The following is a 21,262-nucleotide window of genomic DNA, read 5'->3' as shown; positions in this document are numbered from 1 at the left end:
AGTGTAGTATGACAATAGAAAAGGAAGTCAGATTAACATAACTGAACATACATCTTCCACCCTTACAAAAAATAGCTCAAAGTTCATGCTCCCTTCTCATATAAAGAATGATATATTCAGTGTTACAATGCCAGTTATCAAAAGTTTACATCTTTTGGGATCTTATTTTCTAAATTACAATAATATGTTTCCAAGTAGGAAACAAGTAAATAGCCATGTAGGAAGCAAGTAAATACGTTAGATACATATTGAATAATTTTATCTTATTATTTGTAAGGATTTATTAAATATTTCTTCAAAATTTCTAAAAAATATTGACAGTTAATGAAATGATGAACATTGTTTTTCTTGGTAAAAATTATTATTTCTAGGGGAGGAATTAAGATGGTGGAGAAGTAGGGGGACCATGGGTCTTCCTTATCCTTAAACATTGCTGTATTCAGGTCAGATTACTTGGAACAACCAGGAAATTGATATGTGGAGTTGCAGAAGGAGCTCCACAGTTGGAAGGAGACAGTTTGACAATTGCGAGGTGCATGGATGTAAACTGGGGGAGAGAAAAATGGTGGTGTCATGGAGGGGAGGGAACGTTTTTCTTGGAATGACAAAAGGGAAAGAAAGAGAGTGGTGTTGAGATAGTGTGGCATCAAGTTAGCACAAGAAGAAGACCTCTCTGAACCCTGGACTGGGGAGTGAGAATACTGAGTGTCTCATTTCTTTTCTGCAAACAGCTTTTGGAGCTCAAACTCTGAGGTTTTGAAAGGGCCTGAATTTCTCTAGAATGGAGCTGGGGCATGCGTTCCTGGGGAGGAAGGAGCTGGCCTCAGAGTGTATAGCATGGTGTAGTGATCTCAGGGCACACTGGGAGAGAGCAATCCCCTTAATGGAGTACTTTTGGAAGAAGGTTTATTGACTCCCCAAAGGGAAAAGGACCCTGCAGGTGACAGCCAAAGGTTTTTTATCAGCAGTGTGGAGAGATGTTACTCCAGAATAAGAGAGTGGATCCAAGGCATGCTGGGTTCTTTAAGACTTTGGGGTTTGAATCCCAGCCATGCACCCAAGAAAAAACACAGTAGAATTGTGGCTCAGGGCAAATCGACTGCCCTTGCCATTCTGTGAGGGCTGCCTGAAGAGAGGGGGTTAAGATCCCCTGTCCAGAGACATGAGATTGGGATGGAGCCATTTTTCCTCCCAATACAAAGTGGGACTTCAGAGAGCAACACAGCAGCCCCTAGTGGAAGTGGAACCAAACTCTGCCCCTCCATGCCGGGCAGCTCCTTATTTACTGGGGCAAGACTGGCTCTGAGCCAATGCAGCCAGCCTCACTTTCAGACCAGCACAGACCACTTTACCCCTAACCCCCAGCACTAACAAACAACTCTTTTTCCATTTTTTTCTGACTTCTCTCTCTCTCTCTCTCTCTCTCTCTCTCTCTCTCTCTCTCCTTTTGGGATCAGGCTCATAGTGAATCAGGCTTTTTTATTCTTTTCTTTTTCCTTCTTTTCTCTTTTCTTCTGCATTTTTTTCCTTTCTTCTTTGGAATCAGCCTTATAGCTTTTGATTCTCTGTTTTTCTTGTGTGTGTGTTCCCTTTCCTTTTCCCTTTTTATGGAATCAGCCTCCCCTCCCCCCTTTTTGTTCCAGGGTTACCTCAACAAACAAATAAAAATATACCTAAAGTTCCAAACACATCATGACTGCAAACGAGAAGGAACTCTGAAAAGGACTGGCCAGTGAGAAAGAGCAGCCAAATTCCAGCAATAGAGTGCACATATCATACACCAGAAACACTTCCTACAGTGCCAGAATATGGACAGTGTATGACCCTTTTTTAATATAGTAGTAATCCCAGCTTCCATAAACATAAGTTTTTTAAACATGCAAAAGATAGAAGCTTAGCCAAAATGGCAGGATGGAGGAATTTTCCAAAATATGAAAGGTCAAGAAGGAATCATAGCCATGGACTTGCTGAAAATGGATATAAGCAATATATCTGTACAAGAATTTAGAACAACAGTCATAAGACTACTAAGTAGGCTTGAAAAAAACATAGAAGACACCAGAAAAACCCCATGCTGCAGATATCAAAGACCTACAATGAGTTATGATGAAGTAAAAAATGTTGTACCTGAGATGCAAAAATAAACTGGATATAGTAACAACAAGGACTCATGAAACAGAGAATGAATGGGTGAAATAGAAGATAAAATTATGGGAAATAATGAAGTGATAAAAAAGAGGGAAAGGAAATTACTAGAGCATGAGGGCAGACTTAGAGAACTAAGAGATTTCATGAAACAAAAAAATATCCTTATAGAGTCCCAGGAGAAGAAGAGTGAGACAAAGGGGCAGAAGGTTTATTTGCACAAATTATAGCTGAGAACTTCCCTAATCTGGGGAAGAAAACAGGCATCCAAGTACAAGAGGCAGAGAACTCCCTTCAAAATCAACAGAAACAGGTCAACACCATGACATATACTGAAACTGGCAAAATACAAAAATAAACAGAGAATTCTAAAGCAGCTAGGGATAAAAGACCCTTAACCTACAAGGATAGACACATCAGGTTAGTAGCAAACCTGTCCACTGAAACTTGGTAGGCCAGAAGGGAGTGGTAGGAAATATTCAATGTGTTGGCTAAGAAAAATATGCAGCCAAGAATCCTTTATCCAGCAAGGCTGTCATTCAGAATAGAAGGAGAGATAAAGATTTTCCTTAAAAAACAAAACTAAGGGATTTATGGCCATGAAACAAGCTTTGTGAAAAATTTTAAGGGCCCACTCTGAAGAAAAAAAAAAAAAAAAAGAGGAGACCAAAGCCACAAAGACTACAAAGGACCAGAGAATATCACGAGAAACACCAACTCCACAGGCAACATAATGGCACTAAATTCATATCTTTCAATAATCATTCTGAATGCACATGGACTAAATGCTTCAATCAAAAGACATAAGGTATCAGAATGGAAAACAAAAAACAAAAAACAAAGAACAAAACAAAACAAAACAAAAAACATATTCATCTATATATTGCTTATAAGAGACTCATTTTACACCTAAGGTCACCTGTAGATTGAAAGTGAGGAGATAAAGAACCATCTATCGTACTAATGGAGGTCAAAAGAAAGGTGGAGTAGCCATACTTAGATAATACAAACTAGATTTTAAAACAAAGACTGTAACAAGAGATGAAGAAGGACATTTTAATCATAATGAATGGGTCTATCCATCAAGAATATCTAACAATTATAAATATTTATGCCCCCAACTTGGCACTCCCATATATATAAATCAACTAATCAGAAACATAAACAAACTCATTGATAACAATACCATAATAATAGGAGACTTGAATACTCAGCTACAACAATGGACAGATCATCTAAGCAGAAAATCAACAAGGAAACAATGGCTTTGAATGACACACTGGGCCAATAGACTTAACAGATATATTCAGAACATTTCATCCTAAAGCAGCAGAATACACATTCTTCTCGAGTGTACATGGATAATCTCCAGAATAAATCACAAACTGGGTCACAAATCAGCCCTCAACAGGTGCAAAAAGATTGAGATCATCTATGCATATTTTCAAATCACAACGCTATGAAACTTGAAATCAACCACAAGAAAAAATGTGGAAAGCCCTCAAATACATGGAGGTTAAAGAACATTGTACTAAATAATAAATGGGTTAAAAGGAAATTAAAGAAGAAATTTTAAAAAAATCATGGAAGCCAATGAAAATGAAAACACACCAGGCCAAATCCTTTGGGATACAACAAAGGCAGTCCTAAGAGGAAAGAACATTGCAATTCAGGCTTATCTCTAGAAGCAAGAAAGCTCCCAAATATACAACCTAAATTATACCTAAAGGAGGTAGAAAAGGAGCAGCAAAGAAAAAGAAGGGAAATAATAAAGGTTAAAGCAGAAATAAATAATATAGAAACAAACAAACAAATAAACAATCCCCCCAAGCCCCACTAGAACAGATAAATGAAACTAAAAGCTGTTTTTTGAAAGAATGAACGAAACTGATAAACCCCTAGCCAGACTTCTGAAAAAGAAAAGAGAGAAGTCCTAAATATATAAAGTCACAAATGAAAGAGGAGAGATTCCAACCAACACCACAGAAATACAAATAATTATAAGAGAATACTGTGAAAAACTATATGCTAACAAACTGGACAATCTGGAAGAAATGGAGAAATTCCTAGACACTCACATAATACCAAAACTCAAACAAGAAGAAATAAAAAAAAAAATTTAACAGGCCCATAACCAGCAAATAAATTGAATCAGTTATCAAAAATATTTTGCAGAATAAGAATCCTGGGCCAGATGGCTTCCCATTTAAAGCAGAGTTAATAACTATTCTTCTCAAACTGCACCAAAAATTAGAAATGGAAGGCAAGCCTCCAAACTCATTCTATGAAGGCAGCAATCTTGATTCCTAAACCAAATACCCCACTAAAAAGTAGAATTATAGTCAAATATCTCTGATAAAACTGGATGCAAAAATTCTCAACAAGATACCAGCAAATCAAATTCAATAGAACATTACAAGAATCATTCACCATGATCAACTAGGATTTATTCCTGGGCTGCAGGGCTGGTTCCATATTCACAAATCAATCAATAAGATACACCACATCGATAGAAGAAAGGATAAGAACCATATGATCCTGTCAATAGATGCAAAAAAAGGCATTTGACAAAATATAGCCTCTTTGTTAATAAAAACCCTCAAGAAAGTCAGGATAGAAGGAACATAAAGACTCCTGGGTGGCTCAGTCAGTTAAATGTCCAACTTCAGCTCAGGTCATGATCTCATGGTTAGTGAGTTTGAGCCCCACATCAGGCTCTGTGCTGACAGCTCAGAGCCTGGAGCCTGTTGGGATTCTCCATCCCTCCCTGCTCCTCCCCTGTTCACTCCTGCTCTCTCTCTCTCTCTCTCTCTCTCTCTCTCTCTCAAAAAAGTAAGTAAACAGTAAAAAATTTAAAAAAAGAAGAAACATATCTTAACATCATAAAAGCCATATATGAAAGGCCTACAGCCAATATTATCCTCAATGGGGAAAAACTGATCTTTCTCCTGATATCAGGAACGAGGCAAGCATGTTCACTCTTACCCCTGTTGTTCAACATAGTACTGGAAGTCCTAGCTTCAAAATTCAGAGAATAAAAAGAAATAAAAGGCATCCAAATAGGCAAAGAAGAACTCAAACTTTCACTCTTCAGATGACATGATACTCTGCATGGAAAATCCTAAAGACTCCACCAAAAACTGCTAGAACTAGTATGTGAATTCAGCAAATTTGCAGGATATAAAATCAAAGTTCAGAAATTGGTTGCATTTCTATATACCAACAATGAAGCACAGATAGAGAAATCAAGGAATCAATCCCATTTACAATTGCACCAGAAACCATAAAATACCTGGGAATAAACCTAACCAAAGAGGTAAAAGATCTGCATGCTGAACAATATAGAAAGCTTATGAAAGAAATTAAAGAAGACGCAAAGACATGAAAAAAAAAATATTCCATGCTCATGGATTGAAAGAACAAATATTGTTAAAATGGCTATAGTACCCAAAGCAATCTACACATTCAAGCAATCCCTTTCAAAATAGCACAAGCATTCTTCACAGAGCTAGAACAAAAAAATCCTAAAATTTGTATGGAACTAGAAAAGACCACAAATAGCCAAAGCAGTCTTGAAAAAGGAAAGCAAAGCTGGAGGCATCATAAATTCAGACTTCAAATTATGTTACAAAGATGTAGTCATCAAAACGGTATGGTACTGGCACAAAAACAGACACATAGATCAATGGAACAGAATAGACTACTCAGAAATGGACTCACATATATATGGCCAACTAATCTTTGACAAAGAAGGAGAGTATCCAATGGAAAAAAGACAGTCTCTTCAGCAAATGGTGTTGGGAACATTGGACAACACCATACAGAAGAATGAACCCTGACCACTTTCTTACATCATACACAAAAATCAATTCAAAATGGATGAAAGACCTAAACTGAGACAGGAAACCATTAAAATCCTAGAGGAGAAAACCAGGAAGCAACCTCTTTGACCTCAGCCACAGCAACTTCTTCCTAGATAGATCTTCAGAGGCAAGAGAAACAAAAGCAAAAATGTACTATTGGGACCCCAGCAAGATAAAATTCTTCTGCACAGCAAAAAAAAATTAAAGGCAACTGATGGAATGGGAGAAGATATTTGCAAATGACATATCAGATAAAGAGTTAGTATCCAAAATCTATAAAGAACTTATCAAACTCAACACCCAAAAAACAAATAATCCAGTGAAGAAATGGGCAAAAGACATGAATAGACACTTCTCCATAGAAGACATCCAGATGGCCAACCGACACATGAAAAAATGCTCCACATTACTCATCATCAGGGAAATACAAGCAAAACCACAATGAGATACCACCTTACACCTGTCAGAATGGCTAAAATTAACAACTCAGGCAACAACAGATGTTGGCGAGGATGCGGAGAAAAAGGATCTCTTTTGCATTGTTGGTGGGAATGCAAGCTGGTGCAGACACTCTGGAAAACAGTATGGAGGTTTCTAAAAAAACTAAAACTAGAACTGCCCTATGACCCAGCAGTTGTCCTACCAGGCATTTATTCAAGGGATACAGGTGTGCTATTTTGAAGGGACATATGCACCCCCATGTTTATAGCAGCACTATCAACAATAGCCAAAGTATGGAAAGAGCCCAGATGTCTGTCGACTGCTGAATGAATAAAAATGAATTTATATATATATATATATATATATATATATATATATATATATATAATCTTGCCATTTGCAACAACATGGATGGAACTAGAAAGTATTATTCTAAGCAACACAAGTCAGTCAAAGAAAGACAAATATCATATGATTTCACTCCTTTGTGGAATTTAAGAACACGAACATAACATAGGGGAAGGGAAGGAAAAATAAGATAAAAACATGGAGGGAGGTAAACCATTAGAGACTCTTAAATACAGAGAACCTGAGTGTTGCTGGAGGAGAGGTGGGTGGGTGGATGAGATAAATGGGTGACAGGCATTGAGGAGGGACTTGTTGGGATGAGAACTGGGTGATGTATATAATTTATTAATCACTTGGTTCTACTCCTGAAACCATTACTACACTGTATGTAAACTCACTTCAATTTAAATAAATAAATTTTAAAAAATTATTATCTTTAGATAAAATTTCAAATTGTTTTTATAAGTCTGTTTGAGGAGAAATTGAATTGTATGGAATGACTGATTATCAAGGACATCTAAGGAAACCGAATATTCATTTTATTCAGAAATCATCCAATAATTTCTCTTTTTTTGTCCTGAGATATTTATTTATTCATGTATTTATGCATTTATTTATGTATTTATGCATTGATTTATGTTTTATTATTTCAGGTTTTTAATTAAATTCTAGTTAATATATAATGTAATATTGTTTTCAAAGGTAGAATTTAGTGATTCATCACTTACATATAACACCCAGTGCTCATCACAGCAAGCACCCTCGTTAATATCATTACCCATTTAGCCTATCCATCACCCACTTCCCATTCATCAACCCTCAGTTTGATCTTTATAATTAAGACACTCTTATGGTTTGCCTCTTTCTACTTTTTTCCCCTTCCCCTATCTATGTTCATCTGTTTTGTTTCTTAAATTCCACATATGGGTGAAATCATATAGTATTTGTCATTTGCTGACTGTCTTGTTTTACTTAACATAATACACTGTAACTCCATCCACATTGTTGTAAATTACCCAGTGATTTCTTGATGTCTTTGTTTCATTTGTTTCATATCAAGATGATAAGCTTTCCAGAGAGACACAGAAAAATAAATAAAAGATTAATAAAAACCAAATAAATTTCTATATTCCTGCAGAATTCAGCTTCCTTTATGTAGATAAATATATTTGGGTAGGAGTGTTGTTGTACAAAGCTTTCAAGTTCCATAGGAACTGTCTGTAAATTGAAAATCTGAACAAAAAGTTCAAACTACCAAGAAGTGAAGAGATGAACACAACAAACTTTTGCAAACAGGAATAAGCCAGCTCTAACACACTGCTTCAATAATCACAAATATTGCACAAAACAAGTAATAATATTTTTATCCAGATTTCTGTTTGGTCTTTGCATTAGTTTTTGATGGTCATTGTAACAAAATACCATGACCTTGGTAGTTTAGACCAATACACATTTATTCTCTTAAATTCTGGAGGTCAGAACTTTAAAACCTGAAGATTAAAGTGTCATTTGACTTAAATCAAGTCTCTGTAGAAGGCAGGGCTACCTTCCCTCTGGAGGCTCTAGAGAATCCATTTCCTTCTCATTTCCAGCTTCTAGCACTACATTCCTTGCATTCCTTAGTTCCTGGCCTTTCCTCCATCTTCAAAGCACATCACTCTAAACTTTGCTTCAATCATCACATTGCCTTTTCCTCTTCTGTATTCAAATAAATCTCTCTGCCTTCCTCTTATGAGGGCACCAGGTGACTACATTTAGGGCTGATACTAATCATCCAGAATAATCAAGGTTAATCAAAATTAATGTCTCCATATCAAGATCCTTAATTTAGTCACATCTGCAAAGTCCCTTTACCATACAAAATAACATTTAAAGTATCTAGGAATTAGAACTGGGAGGTTATTATTCCACCTACCGCAATCTTCAAGGGCATGCCATTTTTTATATCTTTACATTGCTCATGGGATCTGTATTATTTAGTAATAAATTAATGAAGCTATGTATAATTTCCTTGTTGGCACAATTCTTGTCTTAAAATAAACCTGTTATCCACACATAAATTCTCAGCTTATGACTTTGCCTGTAACTCATTAAAAAAAATAATGTGTGAAGGAATGGGTAAAATAGGTAAAGATTGAGTACACTTATTTTGATGAGCACAGAAATTTATAGAAATTTTGAATCATTACATTATACTCTGAAACTAATATAACACTGTATGCTAATTATACTTTAATAAAAAAAAAATGCCATCAGATTTCCCGCCACCAAATAGTAGGTTATCTGCATCTACAATCCTTTTACTTTTCTTTTCACTGTAACAACTGATGAAATCTCTAACAAAAGCCAATCTTTCTGCATTCATTCTAAATCTATTCCCACTCTTTTTCTCAAGTTAGTTCTTCAAATATTCTTGTTTCTATTGTACTTTCCAACTCCAAGAATGGGAAAAGGACTAGGGACCAGTTGGTTTATTCTTTCTTTCCCTCTTTCCTTATTTCCTCCCTCCCTCCTTCCCTCCCTCTCTTCTTTCTTTCTTTCTTTCTTTCTTTCTTTCTTTCTTTCTTTCATTCTTTCTATTTCTCCTTATAAATTATCCTCTCTGTACCACTATGGAGCCATTATAGCCCTGAGGAAAGGGACTGGAGGAATGTTGCCTTAGGAAAGATGGGTATAAAAGAAGAGAATAGGAGAAGATCCTATCTGGACTGGAAGAGGAATGAGTAGCCTGGTCCTGTACATAGTGGACTGTGGGGAGTTGCTTTGTTATATCTTCTTGAAGAATTAAACCTATTATCAGAAAGTGGTGATTCTCTCTATCCCTAGAAATACATTTAATATCTTGTATGATATAGTTGAACAAGTTCAATTTTTTTTGGTTACTATTTGGTTAATATTATATATATATATATATATATATATATATATACACACACACACACACACACACACATATATATATATATATATATATATATTCTATCTTTTCACTTTAAGCCTTATAAAGTTTTTAGAACAGTGCCTTACATGTAGCAATTAAATGTAATATTGATTACATAAAAATAAAGTTAGCTAAAACTATCTTCAAAATTGGGCTGGGAACACAGATGAGAGAAGAAATAAAAGTATGAAATTGCCATAATTAAGACAGAGATAGTAAGACTCTGAAGGGAGACTAGAGGGAAGAGTGCTGTGGGAAAGAGGCAGGAGAGTTTTGAGGGAGAGATGTGGCAGCTGTAGGAACGAAAACTTGGCAAAAGATAAATGTGGTTATAGAGGAGTGTTCAATAAATTTGTGTTATATGGAATGCCAGAACCATTAATTACCCTATAAACCATTAGTAAAAATTGATACTACTCATAAATGCTTTTGAAACTAGATGTTTGTTTTGATTTTAATGAAGTGATATGTGAGATTGGCCTCATGGGGCACTCAATGAGAACAGGCAAATCCTAGGATACAAGTTACATTCAGCATTTAGGGTAATATCATCCTCTCTCATAACTATACAAGATGGTTATTGTATTTGTTTTGCCCTCCATTATAGCCTTAGTATCTCACAAATTATCTAACACATAGTAGGCATAGGATACACATTTGTCAATGTGTGAGGGTGATTTCATACAGTGTCAGCCAAGGAAATCTGATAATGTTACTCATGCACTTCAGAGCTTCTAAAGCTTCATCATCTATGTTTTAGATACATACATTTCTATGTGTATGCCAGTTCAAATAATCTTGGCCAGATTTTTTACTTCCTGAACTGCCACTGCAAACAGCTCTGTGCAGGAACAAGTTTTACACACTTGCAACTTAAGGGCAACCTGCAAGTGCAGAATTAACTGCCTGTAGTGCCACCCTTAGGGACTGGGAGGTGGACGGTCACTGATACCTCCACAAAGGAGACTGTTCTGAGCGCATTTCATAAGGTTCTGTTCATGCAAGATCACACTCCAGCTGTCTTTAAAAGTGGTCATGTCTATAATGCAACCTCCTTTACACTGTTTCACTCCTCAACTATGCTCCATCCCTCACTTCTGCTCTCTGGGATAAATTACAATTAACTACTACTTACAAGCAAATTTTGTTTCAAGGTGTGCTTTAGGAAAACCCAAGCTAAGGCAATAAATTCTACAGTACATTTTATAAAGTAAAATTTTACTTGTACTTGAAAGGAAATAATGTGCCTATATATATATATATATATATATATATATATATAATTTCTATTATTTTTAGAAAGGTCTACTTTTTTTCAAAGAAGTCTAAAAACACAGTATTCTTGAAATAATTTTCATAGCTAACTGTACAGTTACAGCAGATTAAACTTAATTTTTATATTCAAACCCCTGCAGAGGTGTTTGCCAAGTTTGCAGATATATCCATTACAATGCCTGTCTCTGCATTGAGAGGTTTGTAAAACCCAGCAGGAATTACAGCTGACCATGCTGCAATAAATGGATTCATCCACAATTGGATTCTATTTTTATTTTCAGACTAACTGTTGAATATATGCCACCTACTTGGGAAAACACTCAGGGATATGTCTTTATTATGAATATACTTTTCAATTATTTTCTTTTTGAAGAGATATCAAATAGTGATATGAAAGTTTTGAATTAAAAACGATTCCAGTCTAATCTATGCCCTTCTTGGAATAATGTTAAAAGTTTCCTGTTTTTCACACATTATCCTGGTATGAATTCTATGGCCGTTCAGTTAGCTCACTATTTTTTAATAGAAGTTGTTAACTTAGGTTGCATATAAATGTTAAGTCTGGGAAGCTTAGAAGTTAGTATGGATTGACTGTAGAATTGGTTCCCTTCTGAAGTAGGGGTGAGGCATGATCAGGTGAGGTGTGTTGATAGACAGCTCTGCTTTGATGTGAGGAAAAGAAACTGGTTTTCAGGCTGCACACACCCAAATGCCAGAATGAGAAGGTCTCATATTGTGTGTCACCATAACATTAAGTACTTCAGTCTTCCATGAAAAATTCGTTTATATTGTTAAGAGATATGTCCTTTGCCCTTTTTGCATGTAGGTACAGGGAAAGAGTAGGATTCTGATATTTCACTGACACCGTTGTTCAACATACATACCTTCAACCCCACTTTGTCCAGTCCTATGCCCCCCTCCTCAACTGATTTCAAAACTTTTTAAGTTTCCACTAGGCACATGGTCCTCAGCCCCTTCTTTAAATCCTTTCAAATTTATTCTAGGTTTTAGTTTTATCCATCTGTTAAGTCTTTTAATTCACATCCTCCCTTATTCTTCAGAAATATATCACAATGTCTCCTTTGTTAATCAAATATTCCTCTCCTTCATCATTCTTATTGATGATGTGGATTTCTTCTCATACAAGAGGAGGATAGAAGTATATATACTCATATGTATGAAGGAGTCAACAATTATTGTCTAAACTTGATTAAATAAGAAACATATTTTCTAGCATTATAGGAGAGCCTCATGAAAGAAAAAAGAATTAAAAAAAGTTGGCTCTAGGAAGTGGGGCTTGATGGGAGGGAGATGTATTTTTTTTCTGCATCTGCACTTATAAACCATTACATTCATTTGATATTTTTTATTAAAAAAATAAACAGTAGGCAAATAACTACCAAGGAAAAATAACTATAGATAATTTACAGAAAGAAGAAATGTTAATCTTCTAACTTCTCTTGTAAAATCTTAAATAACTCTGTCATCAAATAATATAACTTAACTTCAGGAAATGTTTTCCACCTGTTTCTTTTTAACTTAAATATGAACCTTAATATAACAGTTTGTTTTATTTATTTTTATTTGCTTTAATAACTTTTTTATGGTGCTGCTCAAATAATGATTTTTTAAAATACAGATACTCATAAAAGAATAAAAAGTAGTCAACAATGTCAACTGCATCAGTAAATTCAGATACTATGATATATATATATATATATACACATATACATATTTGCATATGTATATATATTTGTATACATATTTGTACACAAATTTGTATACATATATATGTATATATATATTTGTATTGTGTATATATATATATATATATAATTTTAGTAGACACAGTATTGGTTATATATATTAAAAAAACAGTGTAATGTTCTGTAAAGGCCAAAGGAAACAGTTTATGAATGGAGGGACTGGTGCTTATAGGAAAAGGGACAATATAGTAATTCTATTGAAATAGGATGGAGGAGATACAGTGTGGATAGAGATGTAGTTAGATTTCATTTTATTAGTAGGAAGATAAATTTGAAGTGAAGTGTTCTTTGTCGGGCAGTCTTAGTAGGATTGAGAGGAAGTGCTGAAGGCCCATTTGAAGTTGGTGATCATGAATCAACGGTGGGTGAAATTCTCTAGCAGCTCTCAGATTCTCAAAGCAGTCACAGATTAAGGGCATAGCTGAATTCATTAGGAGTTGGGATTTTGCAACACAATCACAATAGAAGACAAAGGGGCAAGGGAGTTTGAATAACAACAAAAAATTATTTTAATTATTTTTGAAATGTTTGACCATGGAAGGTAGAAAGTAAAGTTAAGTGATACATCTGGGCCATGAAATAATAAAAGACAAACAAGTGACTGTTGAACATGGGTATTGAGCTTATTTATTTATGTATTTATTTATTTAAAAATGTTTATTTATTTTTGAGAGAGAGACAGAGACAGCGTGTGAGCAGGGGAGGTTCAGGGAGGGAGGGAGACACAGAATCCCAAGCAGGCTCCAGGAGCCAAGCTGTCACCACAGAGCCGGTCATGGGGCTCAAACTCAAGAGCTGTGAGCTCATGACCTGAGCCAAAGTCAGATGCTTAAACAACTGAGACACAAAGGCGCCCCTTGGTACTGAACATTTAAGTACTAGTGAAACTGGATTTGTACATGTACTACTCTTGCTCATAAGGTTGGTGTAATGTTTAGGACAATTACGTGAAAATAAGACAGCCACTGTCAATCTCAGCCACTATCAAAGTGTACATTACTATTACATAAATGGATAGTGTTAATGGAACTAGTTATTGACTAGGCAGCAAATTTTTACAATTTTCAGGCAAAGATGTTTTAAATTCTTAAGTAATTAAGGAGAAAATGCTCAGAAATTTTATGGAAATATAGAGAATCACCTCAATTCTAAACTTTTAACTAAATACTTTTAAAAATCATATCTATTTCCTTTTTGCTTTTCACCCCCTAGACATTCTCATGTAATCTTGAAGTTGACATACTATATTCACAAACATGGCTTTAACTGTAGTGAGGGAATGCACAATGATGACTTTTAAATATTTTTCTAGCCTTCTTTTATGTGTATTGGACATATATATCTAAATTCCTACTGCATATTTCCACATGGATTTCCCAAGATTTCAACTCTTCATATTAAAACCTGAATTACTCACATTTATCAACACCGCGATCTATTCCTTCATCTGTGTTATTTCTTCTTATGAAGTGAATCATCACACATTCAATGAACTGTGCCTAAATTTCCTCCTACTCTAGAACTTGGCATTTAATTAATTATTAAATCTTAGTAATTTTCCCTCTTTAACATCCTGCATATTTTCTTCTCTTCAATGATATTACCACTGTTTTCATTCTGTCCCTTGTCACCTCTCAGCTGGTGAATTTCAATAGTCTGAATTGGTTTCCCAATTTCTCTTCTTTTTTCCAAGCTATTTCTCCATGCCATTATCTAGCTGTGTGAATTTGGCAAGTCCCTTTATGTATCTAATATTGGCTTCTTCATCTCTAGGCCGGATATTGTATTTGTTCTCTCTACCAAATAAGATGTGTGTGTGTGTCACACACACATATGTTATATTATATATAATATATAATAATTATATATTATTATATTATGTATTATATGTATATTATATACATACATATAGTGAAGTCTAAATATATAAAATGAGAAACTAAGCAGTAAGATACACACACACACACACACACACACATATATATATATATACACATATATACATACATATAATGAAGTCTAAATATATAAAATGAGAAACTAAGCAGTAAGCAAAAATCTTGTGATGAAACTCTGGACATACACTGCACTGGCATATATTCTAAAACTAAGCATATAAAAAAGTAATGTTGAAATAGATTTTTTAAGCTTGGCAATCAATCAGGATTCTCAAGCTCACTTCTTAATAATGCCTTCATGGATTTTTTATTGCATGACAGAGCAAGCCACATATCATATATCAACTGTAATATAGTATTTGACTTCTTTAATGCAATGCTTAACTGTAAATGTCTATAACTACAAATGAGGCATTTAAATTTGACGATACTTTAGATAGATGGCAATACCTATAATTAGAAAATCATAATTTTGCCTGAATTGCACTTAAAAGTTAAAGTTCCACCTGCTTCCATTATTGGGAAAGTAATAATAACAATTATAACTATTCCATGAAGTATTAAAAGCTGAACATTCAATTTGAAGGTAGCTACAATAAAAAAGTAATGAAAAATGAACCTACAAAATGTTTGCAATTCATACACATATGTTATATAGAGGCATTAAAGAGCAAAGAAAATAACTAGTCTTTATTACAGTTTATCTTTTCAGATGCTCCCTTTTTTTTGTCATTAGGATAGCATTATGGTTAATATCTCTCATCCAAAGATCATCACTTTCCTATGCCAAAATTTTGATCCTAAGGTATGCATAATCACAGACTAAAACTGTAGAGTTTCTAAATTTGGTAATTAAAAGATTTTTGCATTAGGCTTAAATATTTAGAAAAACATAATACATCTTTATTTTTCACATTTGAGGTGGCTGAACCATTTTAATCCAGGCTATGCAACTTACCATCATTACGTAGAGTGAGTGGTGTTGGAGGACTAAGTACTCGAGCATTTGTCACTGTGTTTTTCACCAGACAAATATAGCTGCCAACATCTGATGTTTGGACTTTAGATATATAGAGGTTGCCTGTCTCCTGGGAAATGAACCGCCGGCTGTCTTCCGCCACAAAGGAAGGGAACTCATTAAATACCCAGCTATAGATGATCTCTGCAAATACACAAAATTCAATTGTTGAAAGACACAGATTATTTTAATAGCAGTTAAAACTCAAACAACAAATCCTTTACTAAGTGTTAGGTATATTGCAAGGCCATACACATTGGATCTACATATCTATATAATTTAGCATTTTATGCTAAAAGACTGTTATTCTTAATGATTATAAGAAGATCAAAAATATTTCTTAAGGATGCTTAGCCTATATTCATTCATCGATTCATTCATCCATTCAATTCCAGTGTGTACTGAATTCATATTAGATAATTGGCACTGTGATAGCATTGAAATTAAAAAAGATGAGAAAGACAGTTCCCCATTCTAAAAGATCAAACTAATGGGAGATTTATGCAAACCTATCAATCAATATGGAATAAAGAAATAGAGATATTTACTCTGTTTTAAAGAAGGCATGGGAACAGGATACTTAAGCAATCATATTGGTCAGTAAAAACTTCCGGAGATAAGAGACACTAAGCTACAATATTTACTCACTTATTTAACAAATACTGGCTTGTGGTCACAATAGAAACCAGGTATTGTTGTGTTTGTTTGTTTATTTGTTTGTTTGTGAGAGGGAGAGAGCATGAACAGGGGAAAGGGACAGAGGGAGAGAGAGAGAGAGAGAGAGACAGAGACATAGAGAGAGAAAGAGAGAGAATCTTAAGCAGGTTTCATGCTCAGTGTGGAGCCTGACGTCGGGCTTGATCCCATGACCCTAGGATCATGACTGAGCTGAAATCAATAGTCAAACGCTCAACCAACTGAGCTATCCAAATGCCCCCAGATATTGTTCTAAGAAGGAAAGAAGTTTGTGTTCTCAGTCTGGAGTTTTCATTATAGTGGGAAGAAACCAAGAATACACAAACAAATAAACATTAAGTGGTGATAAGTGCTGTGAAGAAAACTAAAGTATATTAAAAGAGAGAGTTATAAGGGTGAGAAGGACATGTGAAATTATATTTAAAGTCTTTCACTTACAATTGGATAGAGAAGACACAGTGTGAGGACAAAGCAGGAACCAGGAGGAGGGGAAGCAGGAGGAATAATGTCCACTAGCTTAAGAGGCTATTTTAAACATAGCCATGAAAGATATAAATGATTTGCACTAGAATGGTAGTGGTAGTGATGCTATTGTTTCTTGTAAAAATTTGGTAGTAGAGCTGGCAGGAATTGCTGATGGATTCATTATGGAATGTGAGACGAAGAGGGACCAATGATTTAAGTTTTGGGCCTGAGTCACTGAGCAACTAGAAGAATGTATTTGCTATTACTAAAATGGGCAGACTTTTACTAAATGGGCAGTTCTTTAGAGATGTGGGTGGAATAAAACCAGGAGTTTAGTTTTGGCAGATTGAATTTGACATAATATCTGGTATCAAATTAGAGGATTGATAAGGCAGTCATACATTTGAATAAAGAGACCAAGAGAGGAATTTGTGTTTGTGTTATAAATTTGGAGTATTAAAAGGTTAGTTTGACTTGGCCAGGTGAAGAGTGTATGGTGTGTTGAATGTATTCCAGTCAGAGAAGACAAATGAGAAAATTCATTCACACAAGGAATTGGATAGTATGAATGGACCACCACAAACAGTTTTGTGTTATTAGACTTATAATTTTGAGGAAGGGAGTGGTAAGAGGAAAGGTTGGGGAGATTAGTGGTAAATCCAAATTACTAAACACAGATTAACATGGTGTGTGGCTGTTATATTAAGAAACTTGTGCTCAATCTTACATGTAATGTGGTACCACTGGATGTTTTTAAAGAAAGGATTGACATAGATACATATATTAGTAGGTTATTCTGGTGATTCTGCAAAAGTTGGATTTAATTAAAAGGAAGTTTGCAGTAGAGAACAATAGGACAATGTTGCATACTGAAAGTGAAGGCTGAAGAAATCTGAATCAGAACCATGATCATAACAATGAGAAGAAAGATGTTGATCCAAGAAATATAGCAGAGGGAAGGCAAAGAGAGAGAAAAATAGTTCAGGAATACTCTCACGTTTCACTTGAGTGATTGGGAAGAGTATAGTATAAGAAATTCAATGGAAATACATTAAGTCAAACTAGTTTGAGGAGAAAGATAATTGGTTCATTTTCAGGACATTTTGAATTGGAAGTCTGTGAGGAAAATCCGGTCAAGGAGTTCTAGCAGTTGGCAAATAGGTGTTTGAAACACAGGAAAGGAAATCTGAGGTGAAGGTTAAATTTGGGAGTTGTCAGTATATTGGTATTATTGAATCCAAGAAGGGATGAGATTAATAAGGAAGAGTAGATATGGTGAGAAGATACTCTGGGAAGCACAAACATCTAAATAAATGTAAGGGGCACCTGAGTGGCTCAGTCAGTTGAGCATCTGACTTGATTTCGGCTCAGGTCATGATCTCATGGTTTGTGAGTTTGAGCCCCACATCGGGCTCTGCTCTGATAGTGAGGAGCCTGCTTGGGATTCTCTCTCTCCCTCTCTCTCTCTCTCTCTCTGCCCTTCCCCTGCTCATATTCTCTCTATTTCTCTCTCAAAATAAACAAACTTAAAAAAATGAATTAACTAAATAATGGTACAAAAGTGTTCAAAGGGTAAAAGGCAGAAACTGTTGGAAAGACTCAAAGGGAAAAACATGCAGTGTTATAGGTGCCAATGGCTTAACCAATTCCACAAGATTAAATAATGTCAAATAAGGAAAAAAGCCCAATAAAGAAAAATTTTACTAAAGATTGGCTTTGGGGTATCACTGAATAGCAACTTCAATAGCATTCAAATCTCGATAAGCATTTGAACTATCTATGTTATGATTGAAAGAGCAGATTCCAAGGCCCCCTTTCTCCTACCTACCTACCATGAGTAGTTAAAAATAAATTCATCAGTCTGGCCTTATATAGTTTCCAATGGGGAACCTGGCATTTATTCAGCCTTTCTGGATACTCAAGCAGAGACTTGAAGATTATCCATTCATATTGAGAGTCAGTGTAACTAATTTTGAAACTTTATATGTTGATGATTAACTTTTATTACTCTCCTAATTTATTACTATTATTTAATTTTTATCTTAATGGAACCAATACAATATTTACAGTAAAGTAAGTCATTAATTTTCATGAATATGTGTTTAAGAAAGGTGGTGTCATCATAGACTAACTTTTGAGAGGGATAAGAAACATTTTCATAGGCATCATCTTAGGCAGAGGTATTCTATACAATCAGTTAATAAACATTAAAAATGGTATTTCTTCTGTCGTCAAATTTTCCCCTTCCCCCATGTGTTTTCTTTACTTAGTTAAATTTATTAGGACTTTCAGAGGCAGTGTAGCCAAGTCCTGACTCAGCTATTTATAATTTGTTTAAATTAAGCAAATATTCAGCTAACTCTTTGAGATTCAGTTTTGTCATCTAAAATGAGAATAATGTTGTCTGTTTCACAAATTTGCAAATAATATAATTTAACCAACCACTTACCAAGCAATAAGTATTTATAATATGTGAAAATTAACATTTCTGATATCCTCTCCCCCCATTATTAGGTTAGGAGATTTTTTTAATGTATTTCACTTAAATATAAGGAAAAGATCAAAGAGGATCTAAAATAACACTGAAAGAATTAAATATTTTTAATTTATTTTAGTTTATTTTAATTTATTTTAGTTTAAATATTAGTCTGTTTTTCACAGAAAAACTTCAATTATGATTGAATGTTAATTCTAAGATTTAGCAAATATTTATTATTTCTAAGTCATATAATACAGTTGTAAAAGATGCTTAAAAATTCTGAAATGTTATATCACATTAACTTATAATTACAGTACACATATACAATATAAAAACTTTAAAATATTTTATCAAATGTTTTACAACACAAACTGTTTTTTAGAGTTGCAGTTACCCATTTGACTGTCTTTAGTCCACTTGATATTTTTTTAAGAATTTATTAATGGCATCCATGTGACTTTACTCAAAGAAAACCCAGAGTATAATTAGAGTATTTCATTCTATTCTTGCATTACTCAACTGGATTCTAAATTCAAGGACTTCTCACATTTAACAATATGAGTTCTTCTAATTGTTATAGTAAGAATTTCATTTGTTGTTCACATATCACTCACATACATTTTGATATTTTTTCAATCTATTTTAAATTATATTTTACTGGAGTTATCTCAACTTTTGGCTTGTGTTACTTGAAATTTGGGGAAAGAGAAAGCAGTGAACAATTAAAGACTACCATTCATTGAAATACTATTTCTTATAGTGTTATTGAGTCAATATTTTGTAAAATATTTTCACAATAGGAAAAAAGTATATAAAACTGACATTTTCTCAAATTTTACAAGTAAATGAGTACTTGGGTATTAAAAATGTTTATTTAGTTCTTAAAGTAATTTTACAGTTTTGCATAACAAAGCATTTCACAATGCCAAGAAGGATAAAAAGTAGAAATGGTATACAATAGAAAAGGTGACAACCTGAATTTAGATTGAATTTCCTCACTGTGCCAAAAGTGGAAATATTGAACTAGGTTAAATCTTTTAAGATGACTACTTACTTCCTCCTATAAGGATTTTCATTTTCTATTAGCATTTTTAAAATATCCTTTTCAAATTTTTCTTTGTTATCATAAAAAACAAGCATTAATTATATTTTTATTAACATATCAGGGCCTGAGGGTTGTAAAATTCAGTAAGATAGTAAAAGAATTGGCTTTGGTGTCATAGTCTAGTTTCACACACCACTTTGTTTCATGTAAATTGTGTTTGGCCTTTAAGAAATTAATAAAAGTTGATTTGTTAAGTATTAAGATTTTAATACTGTTGTTCATTTAAGAAGCATATTGAGACTAGTTGGTCAATTGTGTTTTCCCATTTGTAAAAAGGTTCTCTTTAATAGCATGTTTAAGACAATTAAGAATGCTTTAGAAGTTCTTCATATAATTCTTTAGTGAGTACTATTTTAACAAACAAGACTACCTTTTGAGATATCCTCTGCACCCTAGTTTATGAGAGTCTTTCTTAAGGATGCTTCTTTATTAGATTCATCCAAGGGCCACATTTTGGATATACTTTCTTGAGATCAAATTTATGTTAATTTTCACTAGTTCATTTTTGATACTATGTGGTAGTATACATTGGCCTACAAGCACATGTGTTGTGAAAGCTTAAAAGTTCGGGTTCTCATGGGAGACTTTTGTCTTTCTTCCTAAGTCAGTGAGAGGCATTCTAGTTCACTGAGGGCAAAGCCAATTACAGGCCTGGCTTGGTGGAGACATTGCTATTCTAACATCCCCTTTCAGGCAGACCCAAATACTTGTGTTTTGTCTCAACATAAGCATTTATCTTCGAGCTCCTAGACTCTAAGGTCTATTTCCATAACACAAATAATCTTATGAGGCTTCCCGGATCTCCTCAGGATTAACACTATT

At 34.3% G+C, this 21,262-nt stretch overlaps 1 protein-coding gene across 3 annotated transcripts in view; it reads right to left on the bottom strand.

The window, feature by feature from the left end:
• Window positions 1-21,262, bottom strand: part of CNTN5 (contactin 5) — a 1,407,026-nt gene that overhangs the window by 393,715 nt on the left and 992,049 nt on the right. For all 3 annotated transcript variants that reach the window (XM_040489700.1, XM_040489698.1, XM_040489699.1), the window contains one exon: window positions 15,636-15,839. In XM_040489700.1, the coding sequence (XP_040345634.1) occupies window positions 15,636-15,839 (204 nt within the window). The remainder of the gene's footprint in view (window positions 1-15,635; window positions 15,840-21,262) is intronic.

Source organism: Herpailurus yagouaroundi, unplaced genomic scaffold (assembly GCF_014898765.1).
Source record: "Herpailurus yagouaroundi ecotype Mexico unplaced genomic scaffold, PumYag 180, whole genome shotgun sequence".
In the NCBI taxonomy this organism is placed as follows: domain Eukaryota; kingdom Metazoa; phylum Chordata; class Mammalia; order Carnivora; family Felidae; genus Herpailurus; species Herpailurus yagouaroundi.
This window is presented reverse-complemented; position numbering and strand designations above follow the sequence as displayed.